This window comes from Piliocolobus tephrosceles, chromosome 1 (assembly GCF_002776525.5).
Source record: "Piliocolobus tephrosceles isolate RC106 chromosome 1, ASM277652v3, whole genome shotgun sequence".
Taxonomy (NCBI): domain Eukaryota; kingdom Metazoa; phylum Chordata; class Mammalia; order Primates; family Cercopithecidae; genus Piliocolobus; species Piliocolobus tephrosceles.
The window spans coordinates 109,400,217-109,420,362 of NC_045434.1; the positions used below are offsets into that span (position 1 = coordinate 109,400,217).

The 20,146-nt window shown below is 46.2% G+C and overlaps 1 protein-coding gene and 1 long non-coding RNA gene across 4 annotated transcripts in view; one reads left to right on the forward strand and one right to left on the reverse strand.

Annotated features, from left to right (window-relative positions):
- Positions 1-17,907, forward strand: part of KCND3 (potassium voltage-gated channel subfamily D member 3) — a 213,957-nt gene extending 196,050 nt beyond the window's left edge. Inside the window, exons 3-8 of one of the 3 annotated variants that reach the window (XM_023232604.1) lie at positions 6,089-6,251; positions 12,921-13,022; positions 13,397-13,486; positions 15,223-15,279; positions 16,441-16,688; positions 17,441-17,907. In XM_023232604.1, coding sequence (XP_023088372.1) covers positions 6,089-6,251; positions 12,921-13,022; positions 13,397-13,486; positions 15,223-15,279; positions 16,441-16,688; positions 17,441-17,642 — 862 coding nt within the window. In that variant the 3' untranslated portion in view covers positions 17,643-17,907. Of the gene's footprint in view, positions 1-6,088; positions 6,252-12,920; positions 13,027-13,396; positions 13,487-15,222; positions 15,280-16,440; positions 16,689-17,440 lie in introns of all 3 variants that reach the window. The other 2 variants (XM_023232605.1, XM_023232606.1) reach the window with 2 other exon arrangements.
- The window catches only part of LOC111556024, a 21,899-nt gene extending 1,753 nt beyond the window's left edge, over positions 1-20,146 (reverse strand). Inside the window, exons 1-2 of the long non-coding RNA XR_002735702.1 lie at positions 19,074-20,146; positions 1,533-1,581 (exon numbers count right to left, since the gene is read on the reverse strand). This is a non-coding gene — a long non-coding RNA (uncharacterized LOC111556024). The remainder of the gene's footprint in view (positions 1-1,532; positions 1,582-19,073) is intronic.

Below are 20,146 nucleotides of genomic sequence, written 5' to 3' on the forward strand. Positions count from 1 at the left end.
TTTTTTTTTTTTTTTTTTTTTTTTTTTTTTTAGTAGAGACGGGGTTTCACCAGGTTAGCCATGATGGTCTCGATCTCCTGACCTTGTGATCCGCCCGTCTCGGCCTCCCAAAGTGCTGGGATTACAGGCTTGAGCCACCGCGCCCAGCCCTAAGCTCTCTTTTAACTCTCACATTGTTCTTAAGGCCATGGAAGAGGGTGAAGCTGACCAATCCACTCAAGGATTTGGTCATATATATATATATATATATATATAGGGAACAAAAGTAGAAGTGAGAATTAATTCTGGTTAAGAGACTTTTGCAGAAGTCCAGTTTAGAAATTATGATGGTCAACAAAAAAAATTTAAAAAACTAAAAAGAAAAAAAAAAACAGAAATTATGATGGTCTGGGCCCAGGGTTTATTTAATAAACACTTGTAAATAAAGCTGTTCCTATATGCCAAGTTGAGCTTTCACAAAAAAGTAACTCATGCAATCCCTCACAACAACCCTGTGACGTAGGTACTATTCATTGATCAATGCCAGGAAATTGAAGACAGAGGATTTAAGTATCATGGCCAAAGTCACCCAGCTAACAAGTGGCAGAGCCGGGATTGGCCCTGAGTAGTCTGGCACTCAGAGACCACACTTTTAACCACTGTGCTGTGCTGCTGCCACTGAGCAGAGGTGAAGAGAAGGGGCTAAGCTCCTGCTGACTCCTCACAGCCCTCTTCCACAGCCTTCCTCTCCCTAGCCCCACCCTCACTTCCCCTTCCGTCCTTCCCTGACCCTGGGAGGAGTAGGATGTGATGGAAAGAGCAGGGGCAGTGGAAACAACCTGAGCTCTAACCCCAGTAGTTCTGCCTCTTACTACTTGAGTGACCTTGAGCAAGTTCCTGTCCTCTCTGGAGTTTCGCTCCTCATCCCTAAAGTGGGCTAACCTACCTGATAGGGTGGGTTACTGTGAGACCCACTAATGCAGGTAAGTTCCTAGCACAGGCTCCTCTGGTACATTGTTCCTTTCCATTCTTCCATTCCCCAACTCCTCTTCTTTGGGCCAAACGTTTCCATTCCTTTGATTGTTTCCCTTGAGAGGATTTCCAGACAGTTCACCATCCCAGCCTCCCTTCTCTAGACATGATCCAGTTATTCAATGTCCTATAGACTATATAGTGCCTGGAACTCGATACAGCAGCCTAGAAATGGTCTGCATCTAGGAGCAGAGTACGACACCCACTCCCTTTTTCCAGACACTGCACTCCCATCAATCCAGCCAAGGATGGCATTAGGTTTTTAACAGCCTCTTTATACCGGTGGATGATGCTGAAGTTAAATTCCCTGGTGATTTTTAACAGAGACTCTTTTTAAGCCAGGTCTTTCCCATCAGCTATACATCATTGATTATTTGAATCAAAATGCTGGTGTTCTCATTTATCTTTGTTAAAATTAATCTGGTTGGTTTCACCCATGATTACAACCTGTTAAAATCCTTTTGACTCCTGAAGACCTCAATTCGTAGTAGCTCTGTCACTTAGAAATGTGAGGAACTTACTTTCAAAGAATCACCAGTAGCAGCCTCATCACCATCATTACCACAGGATCTAAATGAAAGAAGGTTAAACAAAAATAGTAATTCGTTAGTGAGCAGAGTCAAAGGAAGGATGGAACAGCTAAGCGACAGGAAAGTCAGGGGTACAGCTGGTCCTCGGTAAGAATTAGAACAGGAATTCCAGTTCCATCACCGTCCTTTCCATCACACATCTCCTGCTAGTGCCAGCCTTCTTCCTCCCCAACTGCAATCCCACTTTTCCCCATGGCAGACAGCATGGCTGCCAACAGCTCCAGAGCTTTGCTTGCTGCCGCGTCGGCTTCTTTGAAAGAGACTGATCTGGTCCCTAACGTAAAAGTCCAAGGAAGGGGAAAAGATGTTTAACATCATCAGCCATCAGGAAAATCCAAATCAAAACCACAATGAGATAACACCCACCAGGATAGCTATAAAAAGACAGACAATAACAAGTGTTGTCTCAGAGAAGGAGAAATTGGATCCCTCATTCATTGCTGGTGGGAATGTAAAATGGCACAGCCACTTCGGAAAACGTTTTGGCAGTTCCTCAAACTCTTCAACATAGTTACCGTATGACTCCTAGAGAAATGAAAACGTGTCCACACAAGAAGTTGTACACAAATGTTCATAGCAGCATTATTCAGAATAAATGTGGGAACAACCCAAATGTCATCAACTAATGAATGAATTAACAAAATGTGGTGTATCCAGACAGTGGAATGTTATTCAGCCATAAAGAGGAATGAGTACTGATACATGCTACAACATGGGCAAACCTTGAAAACACATTCAGTGAAAGAAATCAGACACGAAAAGCCACATATATGGTTCCGTTCACATGAATTGTCCAACATAGGGACATCTATAGAGAGAGAAAGTAGATTCGTGGTTGCCTAAGTCTGAGAGGTGGGATGTGGAATGGTCACTGACTGTTAATGGGTACACATTTCTTTTAGGGGTTATGAAGTGCTCTAAAATTAAACTGCGGTGATGTGAGCACAACTCCCTAAATACACTGAAAACCACTGAAATGTACAATTTAAATGGTTGGATTTTATGGTATGTAAATTGTGTCTCAGTAAAGCTTTTAAAAAATAAATCCAGGAAAGGAAGTCATTGACCCAGCTTGGGTGAGATGTCCTATTTTGAACTCACCAGCTGTGGCAAGTGGGCATGGGGGCATGGGAAATATGGCAGCTTATCTGGACTGTTTCCATCATCATGGAAATGAGGGACACAGTTCCTATTAGGGTGTCAGCAGACAAAACTATAGGTACCCACTACACTGGCTAATTCTAGACAACTTACAGTTATTCAAACACTGAATTATTTCTTCCGAATTACCTTATTAATTATCGCAACAACCCTGGGGATATAAAAGCCATTTTATAGTTGATAGAGACTCAGGTTAAATAAATGCCCCAGGATCACTTAGCTAGTTGGTAACTAATGTAAGCTAGGGTTCAAACCCAGGTTGGACTCCAGTGTCCTCTCTTAATTATTAGGCCATGCTGCCTCCTCTGCCTTTATACAAGTTGAAAAATTCTGGAACATATCACTGGAGACCTAACTTGAGATCCATTCTTTATTTCATTTACTTATTTACTTTTTCATTAAAGGAGATGTTTTAACATGAAAACCCTGAACTTCCTTTGCTGGCATAGGACCACAGTTGGTAATCTTTGAGAAGTGCCCGAAGACTGGAGATGGTCGTGCAAACCCTGCTAACCACACTGTTCTCCACACCACACTCCTCCAGCTTGTCAAGGGTATAAAGAACGGGGACAAGAACACATCTTGTTAAAATCATGATGCAGTAGTTCTGGAACAGTCTCCTGATCTACCAACCAGTTAACCTCACTGTCAAAACAAGAAATAAGGTTAATTTGGCAAGATGTGTGCCTAGTGAACCAATACAGCTTATTTTCCAAGTATTCACAAGCTGTCTACTTAATAATCTGCTCTCGAATTCTGCCAGCAATTTGATGGCACAATTTATGGATAACAAGCCTACTGGTCTGTGGTTTCTCAGACCTCCTTTTGCCTTCTTTAAAAATTCAATACAACCGTTTTCCATCTCTAGTCGCTTGGTAATTTTCTGCTGCACCGTGATTTCTCAAAGATCCAGGGCAGTGGTTTTGCAACCCCATCTGCACATTCCTCCTGTCTCCCAGGTGGGATTCATGTGGGCCTGTGATGTAAATCTACTGAATTCAGCTGGACACTTGCCTGCTCTCCCGTCTTCTACTTTAAGCTCTGGATCCTTCTTTTCGGCATTTGTTCCAGCTTCTCCAAGATGCAGCTCCTTCTTCCCGGTGGAGGAGGCAGAGGACGCCTGGGAGTGGATTGTTCAGCTTTCTCCCTGTCATCTGTTACTAGCAGACCATCTGCACCAGCAGGAGGCATCGCTTCCCTTCTCCCTCTTTCTTCATATGGATGAAACAATCTTTCTGTTGTCCTTAGCTTTCCTCACCAGCCGTGGTCACTCTGAAATGCAGCCTTCCTGGCACTGTTCTTCTGTACTCCTGCCATGCTTTATTGTCATCCACAGCCCTGTGCCTGCAGGCCCCCTTTCAGTTGTGTCATCTGCAAATCCCAGCTAAGCTGATATATCTCAAAGGCAGCCCCTTTTTCTTCATTAGTTGGGCTATTTGAACTTGGGACAACTGTCTGTGTTTTTAGAGTTTCCCATCAACAGAGACTGTGGTTTTCAGAATGCCTAGCTAAAAGTAATATTATCTATTGTTTGTGGAGCTGTATATGTCACAATAGGATTTCTAGGTTACAGTTATTATCTTCATTTTACAGACAAGGAAACTGAGGCCCAGAGTAACATTCCCCCAAGATCATACAGTTATTTTATGGAGCAGGGTGAGTCTTGAACCCATGTTATCTAAGTCCAGAATCCATGTTCTCAACCACTTCCCTGGAGGCCTCTCCTGAGTACCATGGCAGAGGAGACAACCCTAGCTGCAAAGATCTAGAAGGCTCTATCACAGGCCCTAATGCTAGTGCACATCCAGGAAATCTTGAGCCAGGGCAAAGGGTATGAACACTGAAGGAGGAGGAAGACAGTCTCAAAACAGGAGCCTACTTCAAAGGGAATTGAGAGGCTTAAGTGAGATCATTCATTCATTCACCGAATACCTGTCTACCTCTGCCATGTCCTCCACCAAGTTCTTGGGTGTTCATACATACTTGTGAAATAGCTTGCCCCATCCCCTTCCACATCCTCTCTGGAAGTCCAAGCCCCATGGTTTCCTCAGGACAGATGACTTTGAGCCTATTTTAGCAGAAGCAATTCCTTGTCATCCTAAGCTTGTTTCTGCTCCAGACACCCAGAGGGCACAGAGGCAGGGGAGATGGTGTTTCTGGCTTTAACCGAAGGAGTAATCACAGCTCTTTGCTTAATAAGGCCTTGCTTAATAAGGCCTTTCAATTATCTCAATAAAGAGGAGACTAAACACTTAACCACTGTGGAGAGTATCTTATTGATTGGAGGACAGAGGCTCTGGCCTGCCTGCCCAGGACTGAGTAGGATCCAGGCCAACCTGGTCCCAGAGGGCAGCTGCTAGGGTGTGAAGTACTTAAAAGAGTTTCTCCAAGCTCTGAGAGGAGCCAGCACTGTTCCAAAGTGGCTTCACAACTTTAAGGGGCTGAGCTTCAGAGCTCATGGTCCCCCTCTGAGATGCTATGGCTACTGGAAAATAGACAAAAGCAAGAAGAGTGGCTTTTAATCCCAGTTGAGCAAATGAGAGCTGTCAATGTAATTAGCCTCAGTTCCTGCATCTGTACAATGGGGATAAGAATACAAAGTTCACAGGGTTCATGAGGCTTATGTGAGGTAAATATGCAGAAGTACTTTGTAAATTATAAATCCACATGAATAGGTGAGTTTGTTATTTGCTGTTATCATCATAAATGAGATTCTGTTACTCTTCTGCTTAAAACTCCTCATGGTGCCTCACTGAATGGGATAAACCCATATTCCTCCCCATGGCCCGTCAGATGCTGCGTGATCTGGCCCCTGCCTGCCTTACCCTCCTCTTGTGGTGTCTAGTCCTGCTGACCCTTGGCAATTCCTAGATCAGACCAAACTCCTTCCTGCTACCTCAAGGCCACTGTACTTGCTGTTTCCTCTACCACACACACTTGTCCCCAGGTGTTTTACATGACTGGATCCTTTACATTCAGCTCTCAGCTTAAATGTTAGCTCCTCAGAGAGGCCTTTCCTGACCACACTCCCACCACCTGATGCAGCACCTCTCTATAGTCTCTTCATAGAACCAACCAAGACACAATATTTTTATGTATTCACTTAATTGTTTATGGTCTTGTTAGGATGTTGGCTCCCTGCACATAAGAATCTTGTCTCTCTTGTTCACCCCCAGGTCCATGTCATGGTACCTGGCACATAGTAAGTACTCTAAACAATTGCTGAATGAGTGAATGAATGAATAGGGGAATGACTGGCAGGGAAGCCTGACTTGTTTCCCAAATGGCCTTCTCTCCCTTACACCCTGTTTCTCTCCCTCTCTCAGATACGGAGACATGGTGCCTAAGACGATTGCAGGGAAGATCTTCGGCTCCATCTGCTCCTTGAGTGGCGTCCTGGTCATTGCCCTGCCAGTCCCTGTGATTGTTTCCAACTTTAGCCGGATTTACCACCAGAATCAGAGAGCTGATAAACGCAGGGCACAAAAGGTAAGCCTCAGACACAGGGATGCGGGGACAGTGTAAAGGATGCAGGGGAGCAGCAGTCAGGGAGCCAGGCCTAGAGCTCCTCAGAGGATCACTGCACAGACGGCCTCTGGCTTTGCAAGGTAAGGTAGCTTCGGTCCCTTCCTGCTCATCAGTCTCCTGAATTCCAGCCCATCAGTTCCAAAATGCAATAAACCCTCAGTTATCTGTAAACCATCCGCGTTTGGACATTCTATGGCAATTTCCTTGGCCCCTGGCTCCACCTACACTCCCTCAGCCACTGCCACTCAACCGTCCCTGCACTCCTCCCTCTCCCAGCCAAGAGCTTACTAGGAAACATAATCTCTTTTTAATATCCTATAAAAGTCTATATAAAACCCAGTGACAAAAATAAATTTGTTGAAAAGAAAAATAAATACTGTGAAATGAGAGCATGCTAAGGTCACTGAGTTCAAGGACAAATGGCACAACAGGCTTTAGGATTCTCCAAGATATCATAGGGCAAAGGCACTGAGGTCAACTGCAGGTGGTGATCAGGAGACTAACCATCGGTCCTGGGGAAAGTTTTAGATTATGTTCAATATACACTGCTGAAAATGGCAGGAGAGGGTAAAATACGGTCATTTGCCCATGCAATGAGGAAAAATGTCTGAAGGCTTTGGTGCTCAGAAAGAAGCCTCTTTTGCCAGCTAGCCCTCAACCTTGTTTCTAGAACAACTCATCGACTCAGCCAACTCTTGTTCACTTGCCTTTTTAAGGCATTTAGCCAGTGAGGTTTCTTGGTAGTGACTTTCCCCAGGTTTCCTCTCAGAAGAGGGATATCTGGGTTGGGGAAGTGGGAAAGCGGTGTTTTTCATTGTCTTCAGATCTGGGCTGAACTGTGGTGTCCCTTCAACAGCATCTCGGCCCCCAGGGATTATGGCCAGAGCCTTTCTGAGGACAATGGAAAGGAGGAGAGCTGTTGAAAGACTGGCTTTTGGAGGCTTGGGGTTTTGTCTCCTTACTTTATTCTTTTATCCATTATTCCACAAACATTTATTGAGCACGTACTATGTGGTCGGCCCTATGCATTGCAGCCAGATTCTTTCCTTGCTACAGAATTCCTGCTACTGGCCTTCTGCTTGCAGGGATAACCTCCAGGTAGCAGGGCTTGCCTTGGGTGTAAAGGTTCAAAGGGAAGTTAATGTCGTTATGGAGGAAGAAATCCAGAATTTCAGAACAGATCTGTGTATGCCGACCATCACAAAGCTATAAAGGTTATGAAAGCTAGCTCCAAAATGTATAATAATGATTATATAACAATGTACATATAATTGTATAGTGAATCCAGTTGGTTCCCACCTCTAGCCTACCACCTTCTTTATGCCTTTATGGTTGGCTCCTTGCCTCCTGTCCCCTCTGCCTCTGCTGAACTATGCTTTTATTTATCCTGACCTGGCCTGTTAAGTTGCCACCTTTAAATTTATCTTCTGGCTCTGTCCGTCATCCTTTCTGTCCCATACACGCGTATCTCTTACCTCTTCACCCAGGGTTTCCCTACCTCCTCTTTCCTGCCAGTCATCCCAGAAACGGAAATCTTACCTCTGTCCCTGTTTAAGTCAGGCAGCAAATTTGAATAGGGTCTAAATTCATTATGCAGAAACTGGGATCTCCTTCCCACAATCAGGAACCAGAGACCCTGAAGGGCCAGGGATCCTCTAGTGGTCCCGCCCCAAAGGGGCTAGGGCTAACACAGGTTTCTGGCAGAGCAGGTGAGGTTCACAGGAATCCTCAGCTCACCCACTAGCCCACGGCTGTGCACACACCAGTGACAGCCCCTTCCAGCTGTGTTCTCAGTCGCTCCTACAGCTACCTTCCCCTCCCGTGGGAATTGATTTATTATTATTATTTTTTTAGAGATAAGGTCTCACTATGTTGCCCAGGATGGAGTCCAACTCCTGGGATCCAGGAATCCTCCCACCTCAGCCTCCAGAGTAGCTGGGATTACAGGTGTGTTCCCAGCTCTCCCCTGGGACATTATAAAGCTCATCCTGTGTGATTAAAATCTAATAGCAACTTAGGCTTCTTCCTTGCTCTAGCTGCTAAAGATGAGTCTCCCTCCCTCCCTGCCCCTTTCCCTCTCCCTATTCTCTCTCCCCTTGAAATCAGAGTAAATATTTACAGTGTTTTCACCTTGCCTGGATACTGTTTCTCCTCAAGGCTGCTCAGCTCTGTCTCTGTCACCTTGGGCTTCCTATAAGACGGAAAAAAAATACTCGCTGCTCCAGCATTGAGTCTGTCACCATGGGTCAAGGCAAGTAGGTGGAAAGTGGAGAGATGGGACAGGAAGGAAGCTAATGATAGTTCTCAGCCCGGACCACATACTTGGGAGCTAAGTAGCTACATTGTCATCCTCTTCCCATGACTGGTTTGACTGGGATTATTACTAAGATTAGTCTGTTACTATTTGCCTTAGATACTGTGTCCTCTGAGCCAAGTGAACTGGAGATAAGGGGAGGTCTAGCAGTGGACAGAGAGAGGGGAACATCTGGAGTGCGGCATTTGGTCCCCATCTCCAGTTCTGGTGCATACCCATATTCTTTTTTTTTTAATTAAATGTTTTATTGAGATAATTATAGATGCTCCTGTAGTCGTAAGAAATAACACAGAGCAATCTCTTGTAAAGTTTGTCCACCAGTTTCCCCTATTGGTAACATTTTACAAAACAATAGCACTATATATCACCACCAGGGTATGGACATTGTACAACCAACCAATCTTATTCAGATCTCTCCAGTTATACTTGGACTGGTGTGTGTGTGTGTGCATGTGTGTGTGTATGATAAGTTCATGCATCCACTGCCATGGTCAAGAGACTGAACAGTTCCAACACCACAAGGATCCCGTGGGTTGCTCTTTTATAACCCCACCTTCTGCCCTAGCCCTGCCGTGTCCCTAACCCCTAACAATGATTACAGTCATTAGGAAGGAGAAGGGCAGCCAGCATGTGTAATGTGTTCAGCTTCTCCCTGTGCACGCAGGAGAGATGAGCTTGAACTGAGACACCATGCAGCCCTCCTGCAGTGGACCTTCTCTGCTGAAGGCTTCCCAGGTTGGAGCTGGGGAGTTTCAGTTGTCCTAGTTAAAACAATTTATTTTTCATCATTTATAAATGTTTTAATTTCAAAAATGTTACATAAATGAATTCATGCAATAGGTAACCTTTGAGTGTTTGCTTTTTCCATTCTATATGATTCCTGGATTTTCATCCAAGTTGCTGTACCAGTAATCCATTCATTTTTATTGCTGAGTAGTATCCATGGTACAGATGTACCAGTTTGTTTATTTGCCTGTTGAGAAACACCTGGGATGATTCCAGTTTTGGGCTATTACAAATAAAGCTACTGTGCACAATCATGTAGAGGTTTTCATGTAAGCATAAGTTTTAATTTCTCTGACATAAATGTCCCAGAATGCAACTGCCCATGTTTTGGCTTTCCATTTCTTTCTCTTTCTCCTCCTACTGCCTCTCCCAGGGCAAGAGACAGAAATACTCATGGTTAAAAGGCACCCATCAGCCAGACAGGAAGAAAGTGCTTAATTGTGAGAGGCCTCTCAAGGATTGATAGAAGTACCAGCTTGAACATAGATGGTGCCTGCAACTGTACCCCTGGTAGCAGCATTCTCCTTCCAAATCCCCTCTCCTCCAACCCTGGAGTCTCCACATTTGTTAAAAATGCAATCTCCTGGGCTTTGCTCGAATTTCGAAACTTGTCTGATGGTGGAAATTCAGGGAAGGAGGAGGAGAAAGAAGGAGGAGAATGTTCTGGAAGCAACATTCGGTCTGAAAGTTGGAGGTCCTGAGCTGAAGTCTTGATCGTCCATTGCCTTTCCCTGGATAAGTCACTTCCCCTCACATCCTCCTTTTTTTTTTTTTTTTTTTTTTTTTTTTTTTCTTTTTTTTCTTTTTTGGTCTTTGAATTTATCTGGATGATCTCTAAGCTCTCTTTTAACTCTCACATTGTTCTTAAGGCCATGGAAGAGGATGAAGCTGACCAGTCCACTCAAGGATTGAGTCCATTACAGTGGCTGTATAAGCATGGCCTTCCAGCCAGCTACATAGGATCTTCTTCCCTCCTCAGGCATCATAAACTTTGCTTGAGCACCTGTTCGGTGTGAAGCCCTGTGTTGGGTGTTAAGAGATAAAAATATGCATAAGCCACATGCCCCAGCCCCCAAGAGCTCAAAACCAGGCTATAGAGCCCCACCAAATTTCATATGCTGGGTATGGTTCTGTAAATCCATTGCAAACCTTTTTATCCTGTGTGGGAAGTGATTAAATGATCTAGTACATTTGATATGACAATCTGTTGCTTTAATAGAGCCCAGGGTAAGATATGATTAAAAGAAGTGCCACAAAGAAGAACAGGAGAATCTTTCATCTCTAGAAACTAATGAAGACGGACCCCAGATACAAGAAAGGTCTGGCTCCAAGTGGTGCAATCAAATTATATAAGACTATAATAAGCTTGACACAATTGGATTTCCATATGAAACTCTCAACACCCAGCACTCACCCAAAGCAAATGCAGCCACATCCTCAAATGATGAGGAACTTGCTTGAACGTAAACATCTAGCCAAGGAGAGGGCTGGAGCAGGTTTCCCATGGAGTAGAACTGTCCTGGCCCCCAATCAATGTTCTCTGCTTGTAGAGAGGAGGAATGATAGCACTGATTTGCCATCATCCTTTCTCTCCCAGGTTCCCCTTTTTATTCTCTCCTTCATCAAGAGGAGCAGTCTTCCTCAGACTTAAGGGAAGATCTTTCAGGCTCAAGTCCTGGCCCCTTCCCCATCTTTAGAAGCCTGGGAAGGGAGTTGAATTGTTTCTGCAAGGAGATACTTCCCACGAAGCAAGAGATATACGGACTTTGTGCTTCTGTTGACCACCTAAACCCCTGAGACAGTGGCCTCCTTTTAGCAGATGAACCAGCCCAGCAGGACACTTGGGGAGAAGGTGACAAGAAGTGGAAAATGCCACAATTTCCTTAGGACTCTTTTCCTGCTTAGAGTCCATGCTGAAGTCGCATGTGGACTTGCTCAGAGCCAGAAGGAGGGACCCTTCTACTCCAGGATGGGTCTGCTATCCTTGTGGGCTGTTCTGCTTCCAGTAGCAAGCGCCTGGGGCTGTAAATAGTTATACAGAGCCCAAACCTCAGGCTGCATTTTTTTTAACCAGCAAGAAACCTCTACCCAGTCCCTTCTCCCTCTCTCAGTCTCATTCCTTAGTCCTCTCTCTTTGGTTGTGCTACTGTCATGGTGACAATGATTACAGTCATTAGGAAGGAGAAGGGCAGCCAGCATGTGTAATATGTTCAGCTTCTCCCTGTGCAAGCAGGAGAGATGAGCTTGAACTGAGATACCATGCAGCCCTCCTGCAGTGGACCTTCTCTGCTGAAGGCTTCCCAGGTTGGAGCTGGGGAGAGTTTCAGTCGTCCTAGTTAAAGCCAAGTAGTGTATGGAAATGTGTCCCATCCTCCCTTCTTAGGCACAGCCAGTCAACTCTCACATGTACCTATACTCATTCCCACTGTCTTGTGCAACAAAACAAACATATGTTAACATATACATGCAGCCGGGCACGGTGGCTCACGCCTGTAATCCCAGCACTTTGGGAGGCCAAGGCAGGCGGATCACCTGAGGTCAGGAGTTTGAGATCAGCCTGGCCAACCTGATGAAACCCCATCTCTGCTAAAAATTCAAAAATTAGTTGGGTGCGTTGGTGGGCGCCTGTAATCCCAGCTACTCGGGATGCTGAGGCAGGAGAATTGTTTGAATCCAGAGGCAGAGGTTGCAGTGAGCCGAGATGGCACCACTGCACTCCAGCCTGGGTGACAGTGGGACTCTGTCTCAAAAAAAAAAAAAAAAAAAAATATATATATATATATATATATACATGCACAAGTCCACTCCTGAAGACAGAAATTGCAAATATGCCTATTAACTTTAAAAATCGAGAACTTACTGTTTACTGGGGGTACATCAGTAAACAAGGCAAAAACTCCTGCCCTCAAGGAGTTTACATTTTAGTGGGAGAGAAAGTATCAAGATAAATATATAAAACATATCTTTCCTTAGTAATAAGTGCTAAGAAAAAAATTGCAGAGGAGTTAAGAAGCATTGAAGAGCACATAGGCACCTTCCTTGCTTTTCTCATAATTAACTCATATTTGGGGACGTACTATATACAGAAAACTGTACTGGACCCTAGAGGAGAATCAGGGCAGCTATCACATACACTCCTCTAAGGAGTTTGCAGTCTAGAGATAAGAAAACTGAGTAGCACAACTGAATAGCACATGGCATTTTGCAATACTGAGTAGATAAAGGTCATGAAACCTTTGGGAGAAGAGAGCTTGGATGAGTGATATTTCTCCTGCCAGGATAATACCCAGGCTGGAGAGATGAGTGGAGACTCCTGGGAATTCTGACCCGACCAAGCTATACAAAGTGGGTACACAACATCTCAGACCCAATCCCTGGGTCTATAACTGGAGATGCATGAGGTTGGAGAGAAACAGCCTCATCCCCTTCATCAGGTGTCACCTGGGAAGCCAGCCTCACAGCGTCACCAGGCTTGCTGTCTTTTTGTATCATGGTCTCCCTCATTCTTTTATTATCTCTGCCAATCACAGAAGGCCCGCCTTGCCAGGATCCGTGTGGCCAAAACAGGCAGTTCGAATGCATACCTGCACAGCAAGCGTAACGGGCTCCTCAACGAGGCACTGGAGCTGACGGTAGGTACCTAGAGGACCTGGACTGGGGAACGTAAAGGGGCAGATGGGCTTGTTTTCTCTTTCCCGGGACAACAGCACTCCCACCCCAGACCCCAGTATGAACCCCAAGGAGGACATGTTTCCAAACTTTCCCCAGCTGGCAGCCCCCCATTCACACACCACTCCTATAGGATTATCACCACTACCTCTAAACCAGGTTTAGACCAAGGGCCTCTGAGCCCAAAGGCTAGCATATTCAATGCTGACCCTGAAATTTGGTCAAATAAAAAACTTTGATTATTCTATTGCCCTTTGACCTTTAGTGGAGAAATGAAGGAGCTGGAGAGGGGAAGAGACACCAGCTTTTTACTCAATCTCTCTTCTTTTTTTACTAGGGCACCCCAGAAGAGGAGCACATGGGCAAGACCACCTCACTGATCGAGAGCCAGCATCATCACCTGCTGCACTGCCTGGAAAAAACCACTGTGAGTCCCAGCCCATTGCCACCTGCTTTTCAGCACTGACCCTGACCCTTTTCTAAGGCTGTACTCACATCTTCACTCTGGGCCAGATGTCAAAGTCTGTCCCCTTCAGATCCAAAAGGTAGTGATGGGATCTATTGGCCCTCAGGTAGAAGACCCTGAGGAGTGGGGCAAGGTCACCAGGGTGGGACGCCAGCTCTGTCCTGCAGGAGCATTGAGGAGGCCACTCCCCCAGCCTCCCACACACTCCTACACTCATCTCCAAAGCCCATTTCTTGATTACTGAGGACTTAGGGGTCTGCCTATCAGTTTCTTAGTTCTGACGGGCATCACCCTTCAAAGCTTGGGCTGAATTTGTATAGGACAGTAGAGAAGAGTGTTGATTTCTGTCCCACCTCTGGGGCTGGGTTGATGCAGCCTGTGGGCCCCTTGGCTCCCTACATCCTCCTGCAGACAGTGTGTGAAGGAGGCAGTGCATGTATTTCTCCAACCAGGATTCAGAAGTACCACACCCTCCCCCAACCTCTGCCCAGTCACCCTGCGGTTCTCAGGGGATCCAGATGCTAACAGGCTGATTGTTAAAACAGAGCCATGGTTTAGGGTGCCACAGCTGGAGTGTGGAATGATGCTTGTGCCTAACCATCAGACTGAAAGGAAGGGCAGTGGGGCCAACCCTGGACCCTTGGCAGATAAGTGCTAGGAATAGCAGACAGGGAAGAGAGGTCAGGGTAGAAAAGCCAAGGAGAAACAAAGTGAAAGCCTTCCTGCTCCTTTCTAGAACCTCCTCCCCAAAGAGTCTATATTCAGGGCTCAGTACACTAAGGAAGGAACTTCCTAATTCTAGATGTTCCATATCCTGGCCTCCCAGATGTAGAGAGAATAAATGTTAGATGACTCCTTTTTTTTTTTTGGCAGGAAGATGGGTGTGGGGCTGCAGGGACAGGATCTTGCTGTGTTGCCCAGGCTGGTCTTAAAACTCCTGGCCTCAAGTGATCCTCCCACCTCAGCCTCCCAAGTAGCTGGAACTACAGGTGCACATCACCATGCCTGGCTTAGATGACTCTATCTGAGCCAAATGTGGACACTGTGGATGGCAGTTGAACCCAACAAGGACTTCCAAAATGGGAAGGTGCTCTGCAAACCCTAGTTTATAGGATTTATCATCAAGAATGTATATTCGTATCTAGACTTTCTCTCAAAGACTCTGAGCTTGCCAAAGGGATAGGCCTGGACCCAACTGCCCTTTCCAAGTTGCATGTGCTGGGTGGAATGTGTAAATTGAAAGGATATGGGTGAAAACATTTGGGTTTGAAGGACTGGAATGTTGGCATTGAAGAAATTGGATTTTAGAATTGAGGGATGGAATGCTGGCATTGAAGGGATGGAATGCTGAATTTGAGGGAGAGAATGTTGGATTGTGGGGGTGAGATATTGGGGTTAAAGCCCTGGAATGCTGGATTTTAGGGGAGGAATGTTGGACTCAAGGGGTGGAATGTTGGGACAGGAGAGCCAGAATGTTGGGATGGAAGGAGTGAATGTTGGGGTTGAGCAGGGTCCTGTTGGGGCTAAAGGGTGGAATGTTGGGACAAAGCGGGCAGAATGCTGGGAATGAGGGATGGAATGTTTGACTCAAAGGGTGGAATGCCGGGATCAAGAGAATGAATGTCGAAACTGGCTTGGGAATGCTGGAATGTACAATCAATGGTGTTTTTATCTTCTGTTGGCATGTTGTCCTGTAGGGGTTGTCCTATCTTGTGGATGATCCCCTGTTATCTGTACGAACCTCCACCATCAAGGTATAACTTTTTAAAAATTCAATTGATGTTTTTCTCCCTGATAATTCTGAGTCTGTGGATTCTCCCCTTTTTACCCCCCGGCCTGGTTCTGTGCATGTGCTGCTGATTCTTCTGGGGCTCCTCCTACCTCTGCTGTCACACCCAGCACCAGCTCAGGCTTCCGGTTTCTTGTGCTGAAACACCCAACTGTCTTTCTAGTTCCCTCTTTGGACCTCCCCAGGGACATGGAAGGGGTGGTGGAACATGGCACCAGTGCTGGTATCCTGTGAGTCTCCATGTGCCACATCTGTCTGTGCCACATCCCAGCTCCGTGGGGACTCCTGGTATTTGCCGCCAGGCTGGTCTTTCCCTGAACTCTGTTCTCATGCCATTTCTCTTCAGACTTTCTCCTCACTCTGGCAGCCTTAGCCAGACCATTAATGCCATAGATTTGCAGTCACCTTGGCCAAACAGCCATTTTTTAGTTATCCTGGGTTCAGCTATACCCCATCCCAGTGGCCTGCAGTCAGGAGATAGTTTAGCAATCCCTTCCCGTGCTTACCCTTGACCTAGGGAATCCTGTGCCTCCAGGTATATTAAGAACTCATATCCCATAATCAGGTGGGGAAAAAAATAATTAAAAGAAACCCTATCCCCAACAGTTTGTCCCACTGGACTTCAGGATCAATGCTCTCCCAATTCTGTGAATGACCCCCATGTTTAAAAGCTTTTGTCACACCCTTACCTATTAAATCCAGGAAAGACAACCTAGCATACCCACTACCCACAGTCAATGACTCATCTGCCACCTCTGGCAGATCTTGTATGAAGCCTGGAAAGTAAAGTCTTTGCTTCTAGCTGTGATGATGCCACTGAATCCCTCTGTGTCCTCTATGTCCCTTCAGCTCAAAGCTGTAGATGGAGTATATGTCACACCGTGATTTCACAACTGCAGTCCCTACCCTTTGAGCTGATGGCCAGGGCTGCCAATATGCTTCTCTTTCTGTCCTCATTGGATGCCCATGGGACATCACCCCTCCTGAATGCTTATCTGTGATCTGGGCAGCTGGGAGCCCTTCCTTCAAGGTCCAGAACAGAGACAGGCAGCCATACAGCGTATAGGGGCTTACCTCTCTCTTCCCTACCTCCTTTTCCTACTTCTTCTCCTTCTACCTCCCACAGAACCACGAGTTTATTGATGAGCAGATGTTTGAGCAGAACTGCATGGAGAGTTCAATGCAGAACTACCCATCCACAAGAAGTCCCTCACTGTCCAGCCACCCAGGCCTCACTACCACCTGCTGCTCCCGTCGTAGTAAGAAGACCACACACCTGCCCAATTCTAACCTGCCAGCTACTCGCCTGCGCAGCATGCAAGAGCTCAGCACGATCCATATCCAGGGCAGTGAGCAGCCCTCCCTCACAACCAGGTGGGTGGCTTCCATCCATCACCCCCAAAGGCTCGAATCATCCCATTTCCAGAATTAGACAATCGCAGCATTAGGAGAACCTTGAGGATCCTCTAGCCGCTCCCCTTATCTAATGCATGAGCCCCTCTACCTTCCTCCTTTCCTTGTAAAGAAACCCAAAGGCCCTTCATATGCTGTTGGAGTAGGTAGTACAGCAGTTTAGGCTAAAAATGGGGTTAGGTAACGGGGGGAAAAAAAACTTTAAAAAGAATTATATATATACATATAAAATAATGTGTCTCTAGATACACAAAAATGATCTGATCTGGTACAAGGAATGGACCAACCATTTTCTCAAGAAACAGTTTTCCTATTTGTGTTACTCATGGCTTATCCTAGGCTGATTTTGAATCCCAGAGACTGACTTTTCCCTCCCTCTCTGCTTATATTTAGGCCACTTCCCACTACCTCCAAATGGGTTGCAGAGAATTCAGGGAAGGCAAATGCCAAATTCCACAAATGATAGGTAAACAATCACTGGTGGGAGTGATGTACACTCTGCAATTCAAAGCCTACTATACACAACTTGGTAATTGCTAGTAGTTTAGGAATAACAATTAGAATGGATTATTACACACTGATTACAAAAGCCAGAGATAGAGGGACAACAAAATATCATTCTGGTTACCATGAGCAAGGAATGTAGGGGGTCAAGGAAGCTTTGGGACGCTGGCCAGCAGGAACCATCATCAACTCACTCTTTTCTATCCCAGTCGCTCCAGCCTTAATTTGAAAGCAGACGACGGACTGAGACCAAACTGCAAAACATCCCAGATCACCACAGCCATCATCAGCATCCCCACTCCCCCAGCGCTAACCCCAGAGGGGGAAAGTCGGCCACCCCCTGCCAGCCCAGGCCCCAACACGAACATTCCTTCCATAGCCAGCAATGTTGTCAAGGTCTCCGCCTTGTAAAACCACTGGACAGAGGGCCAGAAGGGGTAGTGGGGAATGAAGGGGACTGGCATGTTGGTGGGTGGCCACTGGGACCACTCCCTCCCCCCTTTCCCCACTATTTCTGCCTGCCCCATTGTACACCTAGCACTGAGACTTGTGCCTGGAAGGAAAAAGAGGCAGCAAAGGGGCACCTGAGGTTCACGCTGCTAGCGTGGACATAGCCCTGTGATACTGCATCTCACTGGGGCCAGAGGAAGGGAGGGAGGGTGGGTGGGGAGGTCGGGGATGGGCCAGTGGGGGATGTAGGCTATGTGCCAGGACAGGGCCTGGATGGAGGAGCCTCAGACTCAGACCAAATAACAATTGTTTCTGGAGACCCCAGTGAGGAAAATACAAGACCAAGAGCAGCAAAGAGGCCAAGTTGTCACAAGCAAAACAGGAAGAAAATATAACACTGTGTATTTAAGCACCTTTTTCAAGGCTCTTAATGGATAATATTTATTCATGGGAAAAGGTGGAAAACAAAAACACCAACGGATTTTTGTGAAATGTTTTTCTCCATGGACCCAACACCTTTGAACCAAAACAATGCATTTTGTGAGGGATTTTTTTTTCTCCTTTTATAGCAAAAGCTTTTAGGCTAAGAAGTCAGTTATTGCTGAGTTCTCTCTCCATTCCCCCAGGTGGGTGAGGTCAACTGAGCCTGGGCCCCCACTGCCCAGCTGACCTGCGCAGAGCTGCCAAGTGACCACACGGCAATCCTTATCCTTTGTCTGTCCCTGTCTCCCTTGTCTCTGTACCTCTCTGCTTACCCCTGGCTGTTTCTGTGTCCAGTCATCTGTCTCTACCTGGATCCCAATGATCCTGAAACACATCAGTAAAGCCTTCTTCATCACTGCCACGCACAACAGACTTGTGCCTGGGAGTTCTATCTGTGTGAATGCAACTGCAGAGGAGGAAAGAGTGAAGCAAAAATTGGGAGAGTGTAGGGGTAAGGGAAGTCTACCTCACAGAACAGAGGTGCTTCCCTTGGGGTTGGAACCACTGGTGTTTGCAGTTTTGGTTTCTGGGAAAGAAAGGGAATGATCAGATTTATCACACTGGAATCTTGAAAAGGCAAATCGCCAACATCTGAGAAGCGGTCAACTCTGGTATGTGCCAGTGAGGGGAGAACGGAAGGACCCAGGGCTTGCCGCCGCAGCCAGTCATTATGGCACCTTGATATGGACCCTTCCTTCAGGACCCACCATAAAGCCCATCCAGAGCCCTTCCAAGAGGCCCCGGGAGTAGTTTCCTCCAGAGAGGGCAGTGGTATGGGGACCAAGATTCCTCTGACTTATATCACACCTGAGACAACTCCCACACAGAGGCTGTGGAAGGGTAAGCCTGTGTGCCTCACGAAAAATGCTTCAACGCAAAAGCAAGTAAGAGATTCTAGATGATTCTTACCTGCTATGAAAGATGCCTTGACGTCTGAAGAGGCTTCAGCCTGATCTCCCTGAAGAGAGCTGAAATGGGGGAGAAGCCTGATCACCTCTGTGCAAGCAAAGGAGTGAAGATTATTTCTTGAACACCTGGACAACATATCTGTTCAACTAGCTTGCACCCTGGTGGAGCTGGGGGCAGCATTTCTGGAATCCTCCCAACCGTTATTCACTGCTTATAGCAGAGTAGGTGGGCCTCAGAGTTAGTGGTAAGTCCTTTCCTGCCCTTCCCAACACCCAGCCACCTTGCTGCAGTCTCTGCAGCCTGGGCTCTGAAATACATGAGCTCCTCAGGAGCTGCCTATCCATCCTACAACTTAGTGGTTAGCTGTTTAATTGTAGGCCAAGAATTTCTCTGCCCACCACAGCCATCTAAATGAGTTTCACTAGCCAGGAACCTAAAAACACCCTTAGTGGGCTTCCCTATGACCCCAGCTCAATTGACCCTGTAGGCTCAAAAGGTTTCGAGGTGGCACCTAACCAGAATGTGGGCAGAAGGCAGAGGAGAGGGAGCCTTCTTTCTATCTTTATATCCTTATACTTATCCTCATTGACCATGGGCTGAGTTCTTTCTCTGGGTCTGGCCTCAAGGATTTCCCCTAATGTGGGAATGGAGTGGTTCTTGCCCTCTGAGCTTACAGACTAAGAAGGCAGAAAAGCTTTACAACTACAGAGTACATGTGTATACACACAACCAACCTAAACACATCAGAAAATACATACTTAAATCAATTCCCTTCATATACACATCTCATTAGAAGACCAGGCTAACCTCCACTTAGAGGGCAGGCAAAGGACTAGAAAAGAATTTTTCTTTAAAAAAAAAAAAAATGAGTAGTAGAGCAAAATTACAAGTGTCTAAGTATCTTAGTTATACTTCATAAGATCTGACTGGGGTAAGAGATAAAGAGGTAAATAGGGCCGGGTGTGGTGGCCCACGCCTGTAATCCCAGCACTTTGGGAGGCCGAGGTGAACAATCACCTGAAGTCAGGAGTTCGAGACCAGCCTGGCCAACATGGTGAAACCCCATCTCTACT